Source organism: Vulpes vulpes, chromosome 5 (assembly GCF_048418805.1).
Source record: "Vulpes vulpes isolate BD-2025 chromosome 5, VulVul3, whole genome shotgun sequence".
In the NCBI taxonomy this organism is placed as follows: Eukaryota; Metazoa; Chordata; class Mammalia; order Carnivora; family Canidae; genus Vulpes; species Vulpes vulpes.
Genome location: NC_132784.1, coordinates 106,072,950 through 106,090,893, shown reverse-complemented (window position 1 = coordinate 106,090,893; position 17,944 = coordinate 106,072,950). Strand labels below are relative to the sequence as shown.

General features: G+C 34.3%; 1 protein-coding gene across 2 annotated transcripts in view; it reads left to right on the top strand.

Moving 5' to 3' along the window:
- Positions 1–17,944, top strand: part of EPRS1 (glutamyl-prolyl-tRNA synthetase 1) — a 62,784-nt gene that overhangs the window by 14,732 nt on the left and 30,108 nt on the right. Inside the window, exons 7-18 of one of the 2 annotated variants that reach the window (XM_025991305.2) lie at positions 416–542; positions 1,254–1,446; positions 3,017–3,188; positions 5,706–5,939; positions 7,302–7,386; positions 7,792–7,851; positions 8,149–8,169; positions 12,854–12,964; positions 14,587–14,723; positions 15,529–15,736; positions 16,636–16,748; positions 17,598–17,715. In XM_025991305.2, coding sequence (XP_025847090.2) covers positions 416–542; positions 1,254–1,446; positions 3,017–3,188; positions 5,706–5,939; positions 7,302–7,386; positions 7,792–7,851; positions 8,149–8,169; positions 12,854–12,964; positions 14,587–14,723; positions 15,529–15,736; positions 16,636–16,748; positions 17,598–17,715 — 1,579 coding nt within the window. The remainder of the gene's footprint in view (positions 1–415; positions 543–1,253; positions 1,447–3,016; positions 3,189–5,705; positions 5,940–7,301; positions 7,387–7,791; positions 7,852–8,148; positions 8,170–12,853; positions 12,965–14,586; positions 14,724–15,528; positions 15,737–16,635; positions 16,749–17,597; positions 17,716–17,944) is intronic. The other variant, XM_025991306.2, reaches the window with a different exon arrangement.

Sequence of the window (17,944 nt, the reverse complement as noted above, 5' to 3'; positions counted from 1 at the left end):
AAGTCTTAGTGAAGAAGATACACTCCTGAGTAACACTGGAAGCCGTTTTGGAAGCAATATTCCTCTAACTAAATGACTAGTCATTTCCTCTATAAGAAAAAAGATTTTCCTTAAGATTGTTTTGTTTTTGTTTAGTTTTTTTTCCTCAAGGTTGTAATGTTAACAAATAACTTGTCCCTTTGTGAGATTTTACGTATAAAATTGTTTCTTGTGATTATTTTATAAATGTTGTAGTCTTTTTCTTCCTGTGAGGGTCAGATTTTCTATCGCAGTACTTTTTTATTAGAAAATAAAATATGACTGGAGTACCAACTAGAAGGATTTTTGTTTAGTTCTCATCTCCTCAAAAAGGTTAAGTTTAAGTATTTAGTTAAAACATGTTAATGAGTTTCTTTGTGAAATGTTTTTGTTTTAGTTACTTACACATTGGGCATGCAAAAGCTGCTCTTCTGAACCAGCACTACCAGGTTAACTTTAAAGGGAAACTGATCATGAGATTTGATGACACAAATCCTGAAAAAGAAAAGGAAGATTTTGAGAAGGTAATTAAAGGTGTAGTGATGACCCTTTGTCAGAAAAGTTAATTAAAATTAGTTGGTGACCTGATACCTTCATGGTATGAGAGTAAATTTTGTTCTCGTAGCTGCTTATTTCCTTCATCTGTATATTCTGTGTCTGAGACCTAAATCAAGCAATATTGAGCTCCTATACCAAAAAACTTCAATTTGTTTTTTTCTTCCTCAATTGTATAATTTACCAAAATGTGCTATATTTTTCTGTAAGTACCAATTTCTTAAATGAATTGGTCATTAGAGGTAGGTTTCCTTTTTGTCATATAATTGTAAGTATATGAATGAAACAAGCACTAAGTAGGCAATGGAAAATTGGGGAAGTTTCCTAGCCTCATTTATCCTCTTTATTCAGAAGTACTGCAATATATTCAAAGAGAGGGCAAATGAATGTCAGTATGACCAATAATAACCAGTTTTCCAGAGTAAATGAAAAGCTCCATCATGAGATCAGCTTTCTCAGCTGAAAATTTGGAGACTAGTATAATGAATATCTTTTTTTTCCTTGTCTGATCTAATATACAACTTGCACAACCATTTTCAGGCTTTTTTTTTTTTGTGTGTGTGTGTGTGTGTGTGACTGATGGTGTATTATTACATTTACCCAAATGCAGTATCAAGGATTGCAAATACACAAGAAAATGCAAAAGATAAGTTGATGGTTATTTTGGATTCTTTTTGCAGGTTATCTTGGAAGATGTTGCAATGTTGCATATCAAACCAGATCAATTTACTTACACCTCGGATCATTTTGAAACTATAATGAAATATGCAGAGAAGCTAATTCAGGAAGGGAAGGCTTATGTGGATGATACTCCTGCTGAGCAGATGAAAGCAGAACGTGAACAGAGGATAGAATCCAAGCATAGAAAAAACTGTAAGGCACATTTAGTGTTTTGTATTTTAATTGATGGGCTTCTATTCTGCGTCTTTAGTAGAAGAAGACTTATATGAAAGATGCTGGTTTGAGACATTTGGGAGTATAACTCATGTATTAATTCATCACAGATTTCTTTTTTCTTTATCATTTTCACATAGTTATTGTTGGCATCACAACCACATGCAAAATGTGTGTGCCATCTTTTGCATTGTATTCATTCCATTTGAATGGTTACTTCTGCAACTTTTTGTAGTTCTCCAAAAGAGAACTTAGTCTTTCTATAAAATGTTTGATGATCATGTTATTAGACCCAAATCTTTTTAGCATGTGGGTAAATGTGAATATAATATTTAAACTTGATATTATTCTGTATCTCAGAAGTATTACTTAATGAAAAAGCATATCTTTTTTATTCATTACTTGTCCCTTGAACTACTAAAGAGGGCTATTTTCATTCCACAGTTACAGTGCCATAATTTCCACAATACTGTATTTAAATCTTGTTTTTTATGATTTTATTTATTCATGAGAGACACAGGGAGAGGGAGAAGCAGGCTCCATGCAGGGAACCTGACATGGTACTTGATCCAGGGTTTCCAGGATCAGGCCGTGGGCTGAAGGTGGTGCTAAACCGCTGAGCCGCCCAGGCTGCCCAATACTGTATTTAAATCTTGGGAAGTGTATAGTAAATTCAGATAGTTACAGAAGTCTTTATCTCTCTTTTTAAAGTTTCCCTACATTTTCAAAGATAGTTAACAACTGTACTTTTAGACCTCATTTGATTTTTTGAGGGCAGGTAAAGTTTCCATTATATCTTAAGGAGCTTCCACGGAGAATCATTATGTTATTTCTTTCCTACCACATGGGGCAGGTTTTCAGTATTCTCACACAAATAGAACTATAGCTACTTGGAACATAGAATTCTTTTTTTCTGGGATTAAACTTGTGCCATTGTTTTCTGTGATCTCTCATGTTTTTTGATCCAAGAGTCTTCTGCTTTCCACTAGAATGACTGACAGGGCTTTCAGGGAGCCCAGGGTCAGGCTTATAGCCCAAGCTGGGTTCTTTACCTGGTGGTGCGCTGTAGCGCTGATGTCCTGTGGATCAGGCCAGTCTGGCTTGTCCCCTGGGCATTAGGTGGCAAAGGGACAGAATGCTTCTGCCTCAAATGCAGTGTTAAATTTGAGGGGGTCAAGGGCTGGCCAGTTGTGTCTTGGGAAAATGAGAAATGCAGGATGAGAAAAACCTTCAGGCCTCATGGTTTTCTCTCTTGCCCTTAATCAGTACTTCATCAGTGGAATGTATTGATTTGACTTCTGAAGACATATTTATAGAATATACTTCGTAAATGTTTTATGAGACTTCCTCATAAAAAAATAATGCATTTATTCTTCGTACCAGATGTTAGAACTATTATATTATAGTACTTTTAAACAAGTGGGGTGTACTTATAATATATAAGTAGAATATGAACATTGGTATCAAATTATGAGACTATTAATATAATTTGAATTCAACTAGATTAGTAATACATTAGATAAACTATAATATAATTATCATTTTATAGCTGTTGAGAAGAATCTGCAAATGTGGGAAGAAATGAAAAAAGGAAGCCAGTTTGGTCAGTCCTGTTGTCTTAGAGCAAAAATTGACATGAGTAGTAATAATGGATGTATGAGAGATCCAACACTTTATCGCTGTAAAATTCAGCCACATCCAAGAACTGGAAATAAATACAAGTGAGTATGTCTCTTTAATTATGCTCGGTAGCCTACTATGATTTTGCTTTGATGAGATGATCTCTGTAAAACAGAGTAGATGCAGAATAGTCAGGAGACCTGGATCTTTATTCATCCACAGATTAATAACTTGGTACAGCATGTAACCTAATCTCTTGGCCTGTTTACTCACCTGTTGATTAAGATTATGCTATTTTAATTCTAAGATCCCTTTCATCTTATAAAAGTCCTTCAGTCTGCCTAAAGTTGCTTTTTATGTATTGATTAGGTTTACTGTAGTGTGTATCTTTAGGAGAAGACCTTTTTCTTCCTCTGATGAATTTGGATTCTCTTGGGCATAAACTGATTCACAAAAGTAAATTGAAAATATACAGAAATTTAAACAACATAGGAAAGTATCATATGTCTTTTGTCTAGTTTTGATTAGTAGTTTTTTGTGTGGGTTTTCAGTTAATGATTTTTTTCTTTAAACGAGTTCCCCTCCCATGTTAATTTACTTTCATTAAGTAAAGTAGAATATATTTTTTATACTTTGAAGAAGCCTACTACATATAAATGCTGAATCAACACTTTTGAAGAGATTAGGGAATGTAAATAGTAACCTGTTTAGCTAATGTAACTTTCTTTAAACTTGTGGATGTAGTTGTGTGTGTCCATATATAGACATTCACCATATATATATGGCTACAGCTGTCTATGTTAGAGTCTTCCCTTTGTAACAGAGCTTTTTCCTTATTTTATTAAGTAAATACTTTGAATACATTTGGAAAAATGATTTTGGATACCCATTTTTACACATTTTCAGTATCAAATAATTGCCAAACATAATAGAGTAGTATTTTAATGAAGTATCCTAAAAATTAGAAGACATGATGCAGTATTTTGTTTGTTAAAATTCAAAGTGTTTGTGCATTATTTTAATCATGAATTGTTTTAACACTATTCCATCATAAATGGAATTTTAATTAATGGTTTTTTCCTCTCCTATTTATCAGAGAAGGAAATGCTTTGTTCTTAAATTCATTTAATTACAGGAGATTTAAGCTTTGGCATTTACTCAAGTGTGAGATTAATTAAGATATTGAAAAGCTAAAAATTCTCTTGAATTATGATGTACAGTTGACTCTTAAACAAGGCAAGGAGTCAGGACGCTGACTCCCCCTATGCAGTGAAAAATCTATGTAACTTTTGATCCCCAAAAGTTTAATAGTCTCCTGTTGACCAGGAGCCTTACTGATAACATAAACACCAAGTTAGCACATATTTTGTATGTTATGTATATTATATATTTTACTCAAAATAAGCCAGAGAAAATGTCATTTAAAAAATCATAATAACAAAAAAAAAAATCTTAACACATTTGTAGTACTGTACTGTATTTATAAGAATCCATGTATCAGTGGACCCATGCAGTTCTAATTTGTGGTGTTCAAAGGTCAACTATATATTGCTTATTGCCTCCTACCGTACTATGTATTGGTCGTTACAGAAATATGATTGTAGAATTTGCTGTGCCAATACCCAGTTGTCCATGAAATTGCAAATTTGCTTTTTTGTTTGAATATTGTGTGGGTTAACTATTATCCTCAAAGACTGATGATATCTTGATATGCTTTGAATATTAATATTATATGTCATAAAACCTATTGTTTTTTTTTTTTTTTTAAGATTTTACTTATTTATTCATGAGAGACACTGAGAGAGAGGCAGAGACAAAGGTAGAGGGAGAAGCAGGCTCCATGCTGAGAGCTTGACTTGGGACTTAACCCTGGGTCTCAAGGATCACACCCTGGGCTAAAAGTGGTGCTAAACCACTGAGCCACCCGGGCTGCCCAAACCTGTTGATTTTTAAGAAATTCCTAATATCTAGGGAATTTCTTTCTTTCTTTCTTTTCTTTTCTTTCTTTTCTTCTTTCTTTCTTTCTTTCTTTTCTTTCTTTCTTTCTTTCTTTCTTCCTTTCTTTCTTTCTTTTCTTCCTTTCTTTTTTCTTTTCTTTCTTTCTTTCTTTCTCTTTCTTTCTTTCTTTCTTTCTTTTTCTTTCTTTCTTTCTTTCTTTCTTTCTTTCTTTCTTTCTTTCTTTCTTTCTTTTTTTCTTTCCTTCCTTTCTTTTCTTCCTTTCTTTTCTTCCTTTCTTCCCTTTTCTTTTCTTTCTTTCTTTCTTTCTTTCTTTCTTTCTTTCTTTCTTTCTTTCTTTCTTTCTCTCTCTCTCTCTCTCTCTCTCTTTCTCTCTCTTTCTCTTTCTTTCTTTCGATTTTATTTATTCATGAGATACAGAGAGAGAGAGAGGCAGAGACAGAAGCAGGCTCCATGCAGGGAGCCCAATGTGGGACTCGATCCTGGAGTCTCCAGGATCATGCGATTATGCTCTGGGCTGAAGGTGGCGCTAAACCACTCAGCCACCCAGGCTGCCCTAAGGAATTTATTTCAAATTACTATGGCTGCTTATAATGCTTAATCTAAGATGAAAAGGGTAAAATGCTTCATTTTGGTTTTTAATATATCCTTTTTTTTTCCAGTGTTTATCCGACATATGATTTTGCCTGCCCCATAGTTGACAGTATTGAAGGTGTTACACATGCTCTGAGAACAACAGAATACCATGACAGGGATGAACAGTTTTATTGGATAATTGAAGCCTTAGGCATAAGAAAACCATATATTTGGGAATATAGTCGACTAAATCTCAACAACACAGTGCTCTCCAAAAGAAAACTGACATGGTTTGTCAACGAAGGATTGGTAGATGGATGGTATGTTTACTGTTAACTAGAATTGAGAGGACGTAACAACATGGTATATCAGTGATTTTAAAACTGTTTTGAGGGATGGGGAGGGTGAATGGGAGGAGGTGGAATGAGTGGGCCTTGAGGGTTTCTGGTCTTTACCTTTTTTCCATCCAGCCCATCAGGTCCCTGAGTCCCCCTACCCCTCCCCTTTATTTTAATGCTACAAACACGGAGTGCTCATTTGGATCCTGGTGCATGGGAATGAAAAACACTCAAGGGCATATTCTCTGCAGATCTTAGCATTTTGTAAAAAAGTGTTGTGCCTTTGGTCTTTTATATATCTGGTTACCATTCTTCATATTATTCTGAGGCTCTGAGGCTTTTCCTTTCAGCTGGGTCCCAAGAAGGCCAAAAATCACCTGAGTTGAGGTGAAGACATAAAGGGTCTCTGCCTTGGTGGTGAAGACCCACCTTTTGGAACTGTTGGTTGCCCAGAGGACTCACCATCTAGGAAAAAGTTTGCAAATCTTTGTAGCTATTAAAAACCTAAATGAGATTTCTACAAGAAAGAGGACTATAAAAATTAAAGTCATCTTGTAGCCATGTATCTGCCAGTCTAAATGAAATCTGTTCGGATTAGGTACCATGCTGGATAAGTCTAAGAATATTTTTTATCTGAATTAACAAGAATGTATATATTAGTTTCTATTAGCATCACAGAATATTTTTTATCTGAATTAACAAGAATGTATATATTAGTTTCTATTAGCATCACATGATATATTAAGTATTTGTTCAATAATATGTATTTTATACTGGTTTATTGTGGAGCTGAATTTGATAAAGGGCAAATTTATCTTGGGCTCTAGGCAAAGGATTCTATAGCAGACTTAGTAAAGTTTGCAAATTTCTGCAGTTATTAGTGTTAAAACTAATGTATAAATAACTATCTTTTACAGCCCAAAGGGCTTTGTACAGTTTATTCATACGTGGATACACGATACCATCTCTTATCTGATTCTTGTGGTCGTATGTAGAATATAGAGGGCCTTGAATAGTTGTTAAATAAAAAGCAAATCAGAATGTTTTAATGCATAGCTTTTCCATATTTGAAGATGTTTCCTTTGTATCTTTTTGAAATGTGCTTTTATTTTTTCTAGTAGTGCATTTATTTTACTGCGTCATATTTGACTAGTCAGCAGTTTTCCTTTTCCATGAATTGTGGGCTCGCTGATACTATGATCTATACCCACTTATTATATAAACAACTCTTATTCAAATATTTCCAAAGCTGACTACAATTTTTTCTTTAAGGTATTTTGTTTTTCCTGTGTTTGTACATTTAAAAAGATCTTCTTGGTACTTAAAAATTTCCCTATTTCCCAGGGATGACCCAAGGTTTCCTACGGTTCGTGGTGTGCTCAGAAGAGGAATGACCGTTGAAGGGCTGAAACAGTTTATTGCTGCTCAGGTGACCTACACTTTGCTTTCCAGCTTCTCTGTTTGAGTTTTCAAGTCTCATTAATATCCCTTTAGTCTCTATTATTTCTGTTCATTCTATTCCTTGTTCCTTATAATGCAAGGGCAGATTTTTTTTTTAGGAGTATGTTTATAATAGTAGAAGACTGAGAATGTCCTGTGCTGGTAAGCGGAAGTGGGACAAAGGCAACAACCTGTAGCATTTTTATCTAGTGAAATATATGGTTCTTGACTCTGGCTCTTCAGGGTAACACAATGAGTTTGTGCTTACTAAGCTTTGTATTCCAAAGATAGTAAACTTTGAAGTATTTTGGGGTTTTTTTCCTAACATACTTAGCTTAAATTGTCTAATGAATACCTTTTGCCTTTTTAAGTCATTTTATCATTGATTTTCTAGGGCTCTTCACGTTCAGTTGTGAACATGGAGTGGGACAAAATTTGGGCGTTTAATAAAAAGGTACATATTTTGACTCTTGGTCCTCCTTTCTTGTGCCTAAGTCCTGAATAATATATGTACATGAATCATTAGTGTGTTCATTGTAGAGAAAACTTTGTGAAGAACGTTACCATTTTGCAGACCATCAGGAAAATGGAATGTTTTCCTTTCTTAAACCTATAAAGACCATTAAGCCTGTTAGCTAAATCAAACAAGTCACAGTGATTAAAACAAATAAACTTGGAGTTAATGGGGAAAGGTAACAGTTTTTTCCTTAAATCTTTTATGAACACTGCATTTCATTTTTCTGCTTTCAAGCTGCGAGCTCTCTGTAAGAAGGTATTACTTAATGCTTTTATTTGCCTTACTTAGCACATAGCTTTTAGCATATTACATGTTATAACCTGAGATGTTATACAGCTTTGAAGCACAATCACATTTATATAAAGCACTTGCTTATACAAATCCATTGAAAATGCATTATTCCTAGTTTTCAAAAATATGTCCTCTAGTTTTCTTAGTGGCAAAGGGAAGATTTGGCTAATTTCATTCCACTGTTCCCTTGTGTGCTGAGAGGACAGAGTTTTAAAGTTGTGTGTTTCACCGAGTTGTATTGAAGTTTCACTAATTATAATTCCTGTGACTTCTTGAATCTAGCTTTTTTTTTTAACTGTTTCTTAAATGAAAGTCAAATAAGGAATACTGCATATTGACATTGTAATTACTAATTGGAAGCAGATGCTTAGACACTATAATAAGGCAAATCATTAAAATGCCGTGTTTTAAACCATAGTTTCTGTGATTGTGTTCTGTAATTCTTTTTTCTTATTGCTGCTTGATTGTGCTGATGCCTTGCCTCAAGAAATACTTGCTTGTCTCGCATGTGTCTTGAATTTGTTTCAGTCTTGTGTGTTTTTTGATACATAAAGAAATTAATTGGTTCTTTCTGTTGCTGCAGTTACTAATAAGTAGAATTTACAAGCAAAGTAAATTTGGTGTACATTTCATTAATAACCCAAATTTTAAAGGTTTTAAGTTTTAATAAAGTTACACATATGTACTTAGTTCACTGTATTTCACTGCAGTCAGTTCTGCAGGGTCTGTAAGGTTGAACGACATTTTCCTCTTTTTTTCTTCCATTTTCTTTCCCTAGAGAAATCACTTGCAACTCTTTTAGATCATTCTTTGGTATTTTTATTGCCTATATCTCTAAGTAAGATGTGTGTGTTGCTACTTCTTTACTTTTTTTTTTTTTTTTTTTAAGTTTCAAATATCCTCATTTGTCTCCCAGTAGAAAGAGGGGACATAGGTCTCTTTCTCAGTCCTGTTGGTTTTCTTGTAGTTGATTGTTTTGTTTTTCCTCATTTGTTAAGTTTTCTGCTTCTAACTTCAACTTTCCATGAGTCGTCTAAATTTCCTACCAAGATGTTCTTGTGCCTTCCTACTCTTTCAGTTTCATCGTGTAGACAGCTCTGCTGGAGCCTTCTGCACTGCTCTGTGCTGATCTGGATGAGGGGCCCAGCCCGTTAGCTTCTGAAGCTCAGCAGTCTTCAGAGGTCAGCCATTATCGTTCTAGGATCCCCTTTGCTCTTGTTCTGTAACGGATTGCCTGGTTCTTAGATCTCCCTCCTCTTAACATTTCTCTTGCGTTGCTATTCTCCATCCTTAGAGCTCCCTGAGAAGGGTTGGGTAAGGATGAAGATTTCTTGTGTATGATGTTTTTTCACTCTGAAATTTCATGCTGATATGTTATGGTGGGACTCTGTTTTAATCTCTGTCCATCGGAAGAACATGTGGCTTCCAATCTGGAAGTTCCTTCCTTTTGTTCTGGGAACTAGTTCATATATGTATCATATTTCCAAGTAAGATTTCTCTTGTTCTCTGAATTAAAAAACAAAACAAAACTTCTTGTTCCTGTTTCATGCTTAGAATATTAACACTGATAGGAATTATTTTCTTATGACATCTCTTCCCCATGTATTACTTTGGCTTTTGGTTTCATATTAAAGGCTATTAAAGACATCTCAGAGGTCTGGATAGTCTAGGTTATCTGTTCATGTTTAACCCGGAGGACTAAAGGCACAGTTAGAAGCCCTGAAAGAAAGACTTGGACTTGTCAGCTGAACCTCACAGTAGGGTGACCTGGCTGAGTCAGTTAGTTGGAGAACCTCTATGTCAGTAACTTTATCTCTTGTCTCTTGGATTAGGCAGTTTCTCCAGAGAAGTTTTTTTTAATTACTTGCTTGAAGCGTGAAGGCTTGGCTGTCAGAGCTTTGGAGCGGGACGGAGGAAGACTGAGGGCCTACCTAGTATCATACATTCACTTAATCCCCTTGTCTTTCTGTGCAATACCCTCACTTTCAGCTCCTGGTATCTGCAAGGATCTAGACACCCTCCTCCTTACAGAGTAAACTTCCTTCTGTAGTTGGAGGGGAGGGGCAATTGCCTCATTGATGGAGCAGACAGGGAATGTTTCCATATAGTTTTCAATGGGGATGTGAGAGGGAGTGAAAGTAGATAAGTATTTTTCAGGCTGCTTTGTTTATCTACACATCTGAGGGACTTCTAAACATCAAGAACCATGTTTAAAACAGCACAGTTAAAACATTTCGATTGTTAGTAAAAATGGAGTTATTCTGATGATGTATCCTTTCGTTTACTTTGCTGGCCATCCTGACCTCTTCCTACACTTCCTTCACTTTACCACTCTCTGACCCTTGAGGTACACATCTCTTATTTAGGGTTCATGTCCCATTCAGTCTGATTCTTGCTTTGTTATTTTGTAGCTTGCTTTTTCCAAGCTCTGAATAAAATGTAAGTGAAGCATCAGTGAACTAAATTTAATGCCCTGGCACTGTGAAGCAGTCATTAAGAACAAGGATAAAATTCTTCGGACACTCTCCCACTCTGAATAACCAAGCATTTTTGTTTGAGCATCTTCTGCTGAAGGACAAGAGGGTGAACTTTGGATTAGCTGGAACTCTTAAAGTACATGCTCCTTTGGAGAAAGAGCTTTGTTTACAGAGTATATTATATATGGCAAAGAAAAGGGGAGAAAATGGATGAAGGGGACAGTGAGATGTTGGGTAATAATCAGTATCCTTCTGAAAACACTATAATCTATGTTTTCTTAGCCTGACATTGCATCTTGGCAGGAAACTAATACATAGTTTTTCTGAATCATAACTAAATAGAATCTATCTAGGTCCACTAAATAATCTACCTTGACACTCATAGGAGACATTTCACTAGTTTACTCTGTATTAATCTCTCTAATTTTCTTCATGGTTTTATGTAAGTGTTAAGATTTGAACTCTTCGGTCAAGGCAGAAAAGTCATCGCTTTAGAATATTCATTTCAGGGTAGTAGTTCCTTCCATCAACATTCATTTACTGCTTTAATTTAAAAATCTCTGTTAGTATTTCAGTGGTATGATAACGTAATAGTTTTTCCCCACAATCTCATCCCAGTCCCTTGCCTCTCTCCCTCCCTAGTAAATTAAAGTATGTAGAAACTTCTCTCTTTGACTCTAAATAAGGAAAGTCTTCCTTAAAATGAAAAAATTTCAAGTAAATCTCAGTAAATAAAAGGGTAGCTGTTTAGGGGAAGTGTGTTAGGGTTCTGGAATCTTTTCCTTTCCCAGGCCTACCCTTACCCCAGTGGGTGGTGTCTGGCCTGAGAATTTGTGCTAGCCAGCCACTGCCCTAAGTGATCATTGTAATTAGTCAGGTATGAGAAACTGCCTTCTCCTTTTGTCAGTTGAGGAAACGGAGCTGTAGTGAATTGGAGTAAGTTTCTCAGGCTGGTTTGTCTAGTTTTAGCTTCTTTAAAGAAATTAGATCTTCCTTGCTTAAATGCTGAACTGAGTAATCACAAATTAAATCTTTGATCATTTAAAAAAAAAATCTTTGATCATTTTAGTTCATTGAAGCTGAAAGAAGGAACTTTAACTTATTAGTAAGAATGACCTTAAAGGTAACTCAAGGAAGGAATGGAATAATAGAATCTGGTCCTGATTTACTACCAACATGAAATATAAGTGACCCTCTGAGTCACTCAGAATTTTTGTATCATTCTTTTCAGAGGCTGAAAAATACTCTCAAAGCAAACAAAAAACGAAACAGTAGTAACAAAAAATAATACCAAAAAAACAAAACCCAAACATAGCCAAGTTTAATTAGCCATACCATTTCCTGCATCCTCCTTAGCTGTTTGTATATATGCCTCTATCCACATTTTTCTTCCATATGCTTTATTTAGTGTCTAAACACTTCTGTTTTGTGTGGTCATCATGGATAATTTTAAATTGAACAGTGAAAGGGGGAAGATAATCAGATTCAGAAAGGCATGCTACTACTGTTTTAGAGATGGAGTTAGGTTAGAGCATAGCCAGTATGACCATTCATTCAGTTAATCCGCAAATGTTTGTTGATTACCTGTGTGTGCCAGGCCCTTGCTAAGTACTGGGAACACAGTGAGTGATCCGTATATATGTAGCTTGCAGATCAGTAGAATTGTCTTGTTTTTACTACAAATTTATAGAATTGCCTTATTATAGTGGCCTAATGCTCTTTTGCTTTTGTGGTGATGTGTTACGTAACACTGATTAAAAGTGATAATAAAATATATTCTTGGAAAACGGACTTCTCCAACAATACAAAATGACATCTCACACTTACCCATAGGATTGATATATAACCCTGCAGGATGATTTTTCCTCACCTTCTAATACCAGGGTTAAAAGTTATTTTCAAAAGTAATATTTTGCTTTAACTAATTGGTTTCTTTTCACCTGTCAGTAGTTATTTTTGGCAAGGAACTCTAAATTTCATGTAGTTTCGATTATGATTTTCTTTTTTTCTACTGGACAGTTAAATATTAGAGGAAACTTAGCAGGTAAACCAAAATATTAGTAAATGCAGTAACAAAGAAAGCCAGTTAGTATTCCTGTGCTATTATTTATTTTATTTATGAAGTTTTAAAAATAACTAAATGTTTTAACACGAGGACCCATCTATTGCAGGTTATTGACCCAGTGGCTCCACGATATGTTGCATTACTGAAGAAAGAAGTGATTCCAGTGAATATCCCTGAGGCTCAGGAGGAAATGAAAGAAGTAGCCAAACACCCAAAGGTCATCCTACACTTTTACCGATGTTATTCCTTGATGGAGCAGGATAATAAAAGGGAAAATGTGGTTTAGTGGCAATAGCATGGTTTTGGGATCATTTTCTATTCATTATTTGTCAGGATTTGACACTAATTGAAGTAAATGTTTTTGTGGGTTTCTTGCTGAAGAAATTTATTCTAGTAATAATCCACAACACATCTCAGAACTTTTACACTCTGTGCCTATTGTTTTTTATTCTGTAGAGATAGCATATATTATGAAAATTTATTTTTTCCTGGGGTCATTTTGAAAGATATAATTCATGTTCTTATCTTTATAGAGAAGCTGAGGTTCATTCTGTTAACTAGGTTATTCATTGTTACCTTTGTCTTGCCAGAACATCAGACCTAGTAATATCGAATCACAATTTTTTTTTAAAAGTAGGCTCTACTCCCAATGTGGGGTTTGAACTCATGACCCTACGATCAAGAGTCACATGCTGTACTGACTAAGCCAGACATGTACCCTTTGAATCACAGTTTTAGTTAGGATTGATCACACTGCCATTTACTCTGTTTTAGGGAATATCAGTGAAGTGAGGATGAAATCTGTCCATCTAAATTCAGAATATAACTCTTAGATACAGATAGTAGGGAATTCCTCTTAGTTAAACCATGGTTGTTGTCTTAGATAGTTAGGACTGCTAGGTTGATAGTCTTGAAGTAAAAATAGATGCTTTTATTCCAGCTTTGTGGGTTGTCTATAAATATCTTCTTTGTATAGTGGAGATTTGTAGACTAACTCACTTATTTGCTAATAGTCTAATATACTCATAACCTTACTTATTTTAAGGGACTTCTAATAAGATTTAGAAAGAATGTATGTCTGTAATTGGTTTGGCTTTGCCTTTATTTTATACCTAATTAGTTCAGCCAAGTGAGTGGGGCTATCTGATGTACCATGTCATCTACTACAGTTAACTTCATTGTGAAGCTTACTGAATGCTTTGAAATTTGAATGATGAGGATAAAACATTCTGAGGTGTTTATTTGTTAAGATGATAGTTGTGTTCAGATAGCTTAGTTAATAGTTACACAAGTAATGAAGGATAAGTAGTTAAGAACTAATTGATTTGGAGACACACTTTAAATGATGACTGGATTGCTCAGTGTGATCTGTGGAATCTTTTATCACTTTCCTCACAAAGCGTTACAGATTTAGCCTGTTAGCATTCTTCTCTGAGCCCAGTAGTATGTAAGTTGATACAGCACACTAATTTTTCTCAAATGCCATGGTACATTCATTGAACAATTATTAAACACAAGCTATGTAATATATATTTCACAAGATCTTATGCTTAGTGACATTCTGAGGATAGGAAAGCAGATTCTGATTGGAGGGACACCAAGGAATAGTAATACTGTCTTAGCTCTGAGAACAAAGAATTTTAGGCTGGAAGTAATCTTAGGGACAGGTCCTTTCATCTAACTGCCCTTAGTGTTATTGGTCAGGTGGCTGACCAACTCTCTGAGCTGGGGTTCAACATGTTTGGCTAAAGAATAAAATGAAAAAAATATATAAATTTGCATGCTTTGTTCAATAAATTGGTTTTTTCAATCAACATTTTCCTTTTTTTAATCAATCAGAATCCTGATGTTGGCTTGAAGCCAGTATGGTACAGTTCTAAAGTTTTCATCGAAGGTGCTGATGCAGAGACGTTGTCGGAGGGGGAGATGGTTACCTTTATAAATTGGGGCAACATCAACATTGCTAAAATACATAAGTAAGAATTTTTCATCTGGTTTTATATCAATATGGAAGGGAATTCTTAAGTTTATTCACTTATTAAAATTACCGGATTTAGACCCATTCATTTTCCCGACTGGTAAATCTGCTCAGGCATAGAAACTGCCAGTTCTGGACACAACAAATGTCTTTTCCATATGTGTTCCAGTTTATTAATCAGGTATTGGGATATGTTTTGCTTGTGATGTTGAAAGTTACTGTGCCTTGTTAAAAAAATAGTTCTGATGTTTCGGGTCCCTTGTTGTCATCTAATTCTCATTGTGCAGATGCCTGCAGGAGGGATACTTTGGACAGAATTTATAACATTCTTTGTCCTAAAATATGGTTTAAAATTGTTTTCAAATGAATATGAATTTTTCATTTATTATAGCATGCTACACTTGTTTGTTCTTAAGATTACATAGATAGAACGTATGCTAATAAAATTATATAATAATTCTGAAATCTTAATTGTTCAGTCATTTTACATATGATTTCAAGTAAGTGTCATATGTTTAAAAATACAGTACTTTACATTTTTTAATGCTTAATGCAGATGACTTTAAAATTTGTAAATATGTTCATGTTCTTCATCAGATGTGTGTGCACCTGTTCTCTAGTAGGTTGTATTTAATTTGTCTCTTACCTGGTATATGTCTAGAACATAGTAGAAGTTAAAATAAATGTTTCTTTTGAGATTTTTCCGAAGAAAAATTCCTAGCCACTTACTACAGATATAGAACAAAATAATGCATTTATGGAAATTCTGGTTTTCTTTAAACACTTTTCAATCTTATATCTAGAAATGCAGATGGAAAAATTGAATCTCTTGATGCAAAATTGAATTTGGAGAACAAAGACTACAAGAAAACCACGAAGATCACTTGGCTTGCAGAGACTGCACATGCACTTCCAATTCCAGCAATCTGTGTCACTTACGAGCACTTGATCACAAAGCCAGTGCTAGGAAAAGATGAGGACTTTAAGCAGTACGTCAACAAGAATAGTAAGGTAGGCTTCTAAAAGAAACTGTATTTCCTTTTTCCTTATTATATAAACTTCATAGAATTTTTGTTTTGTTTTGTTTTGTTTTTAACTTCTTAGAATTTTTAAAATCACTCACTTTTAAGTATTTGGTTTTCTTTTTTATTAAGGCTTTTAAAATATTTTTAGATTGTTTATAATAAAATAATTATTTTATTTCTATTATATAAATATAAATATATAATATATAATATATTTATAATATTTATTTATTTATTTATTTATTTTGATTCATGAGAGACACAGAGAGAGAGAGAGAGGCAGAGACACAGGCAGAGGGAGAAGCAGGCTCCATGCAGGGATCCCGAAGTGGGACTCGATCCCTGGTCTCCAGGATCACACACACCCTGGGCTGAAGGCGGCGCTAAACCGCTGAGCCACCCAGGCTGCCCAAGTATTTGGTTTTCAAGTAAAATGGAAAAGATCTATAAAATTTTGTTAAAATGTGAAAAGATGTGATGTTTCCATTTTAGATGTGATGTTTCCATTTTACAGAAAATAGGAGCTGAAGCACAGTGAAGTGAAAGAACTTATGCTTAAGTGCTGTCTTGTTTTGCCTTTTAGTAGGTCTCTAGTGCTTTTTGTACTGCAGCTGATATTTATGAGCTTATTCATATGGGCAGGGATACCGACTGATCAGGTTTGTTGAAAGGTTTCCTGAAGTTCATCAGTTCATTAATTTTAACTTTAAAAATACAGTATATATAATTGTTTAATTCTTAACTGTTTTACTGCATCTGCTTAGGTAGTGAAGTTTTTAACATATTTGTATAAAATAATATTCCACCTTCTGGAAAAAACAACTTATATTTTAGAGTTTTCAGTGCTGTGATTTCTAAGGTATATTTTGGTCTTCTGTGATACAGCATGAAGAACTAATGCTGGGGGACCCTTGCCTTAAGGATTTGAAAAAAGGAGACATTATACAACTCCAGAGAAGAGGGTTCTTCATATGTGATCAGCCATATGAACCTGTTAGGTAAGTAAATGTCACTGAGTATTTAAATGAAAATACGTAACATTCTTATAGTAAATAAGACTTTAAAAATTGAATTTCTACTAAAATACTGTGACTAACAGTTTGTCTTCTATATTTAATATCTCAGATTTTATTTTATTTTATTTTTTATTTTTTTAATATCTCAGATTTTAATAGTAGTAAGTAGTAACTCTGAAATAGCATAATAGTAGCAGGTTATTCATTTCTAAAATTAAACCATCTTATAATTCATTTTCATGCAGTCCAAGTATAAAGAAAAAAATCTTAGTCTATCTTATCTTGGGGTTAAAATTATTACTATTAATTTTTTCTTTATAGTGTATTTTCATTAGATATATTGTAGGAATACTACAAAATTTGAAGAAATCATTTGCTTGTGAGTAATCTCGGGTGGTAGATTTTGCTAATGACTGTACTCTTCAAAATAGAATTGAGAACTTCTTGTGTTTTATAGAAATCTTCTGTTTATAAGCAGATTAGGTGTGGTATGTAGATGCATTTGTTTTAAGTCAGGAATGAGACTATTAGCATCCACTAATACCATTTCTGGTGGCAGGCAGAGTAGCTGTACTTTTGTTCTGGAGTAGCGTGTTTATATCTACAAAGGTTCTTAAACTGGAAGGTTAAAATTAGTACTGTGAAATTTTACTTATGTATTCATTGTTTTTAAACTACTCTGAAGAGCTTCTGATTTGAATAATAAGAGAATGGACTGTTTATGCTTTGAAGCATTAACATCGTGCCATTGAGTGAATCTAAGAATTCAGTTGTAATTACTGTTAGATGATGTTCAAGTAAACTTTTTTTGGCCCTCCATTTTCTCTTTAGCCCATATAGCTGCAAAGAAGCCCCTTGTGTTTTGATATACATTCCTGATGGGCATACAAAGGAAATGCCAACATCTGGATCAAAGGAAAAGACCAAGGTAGAAACAACAAAAAATGAGGTAAATGTGACATTTATGGATATGTCTCTCATCAACCATTTTTTTACTCCAGGATTTAGAATCTTTCTTTATAAGTGGTCGTTTTTCTTACTGTACAGTGGTTCTTAGTTTTGGGTGGTTTGTTTTTGTCCTGTCAAGTTTTCAGAACATCTTGCAAAACAAGATTTTTAAAATTTAATTATTTTTGATATTGAAAATATGAATGAAAAAGTGAGAAGGAGTAGATTGA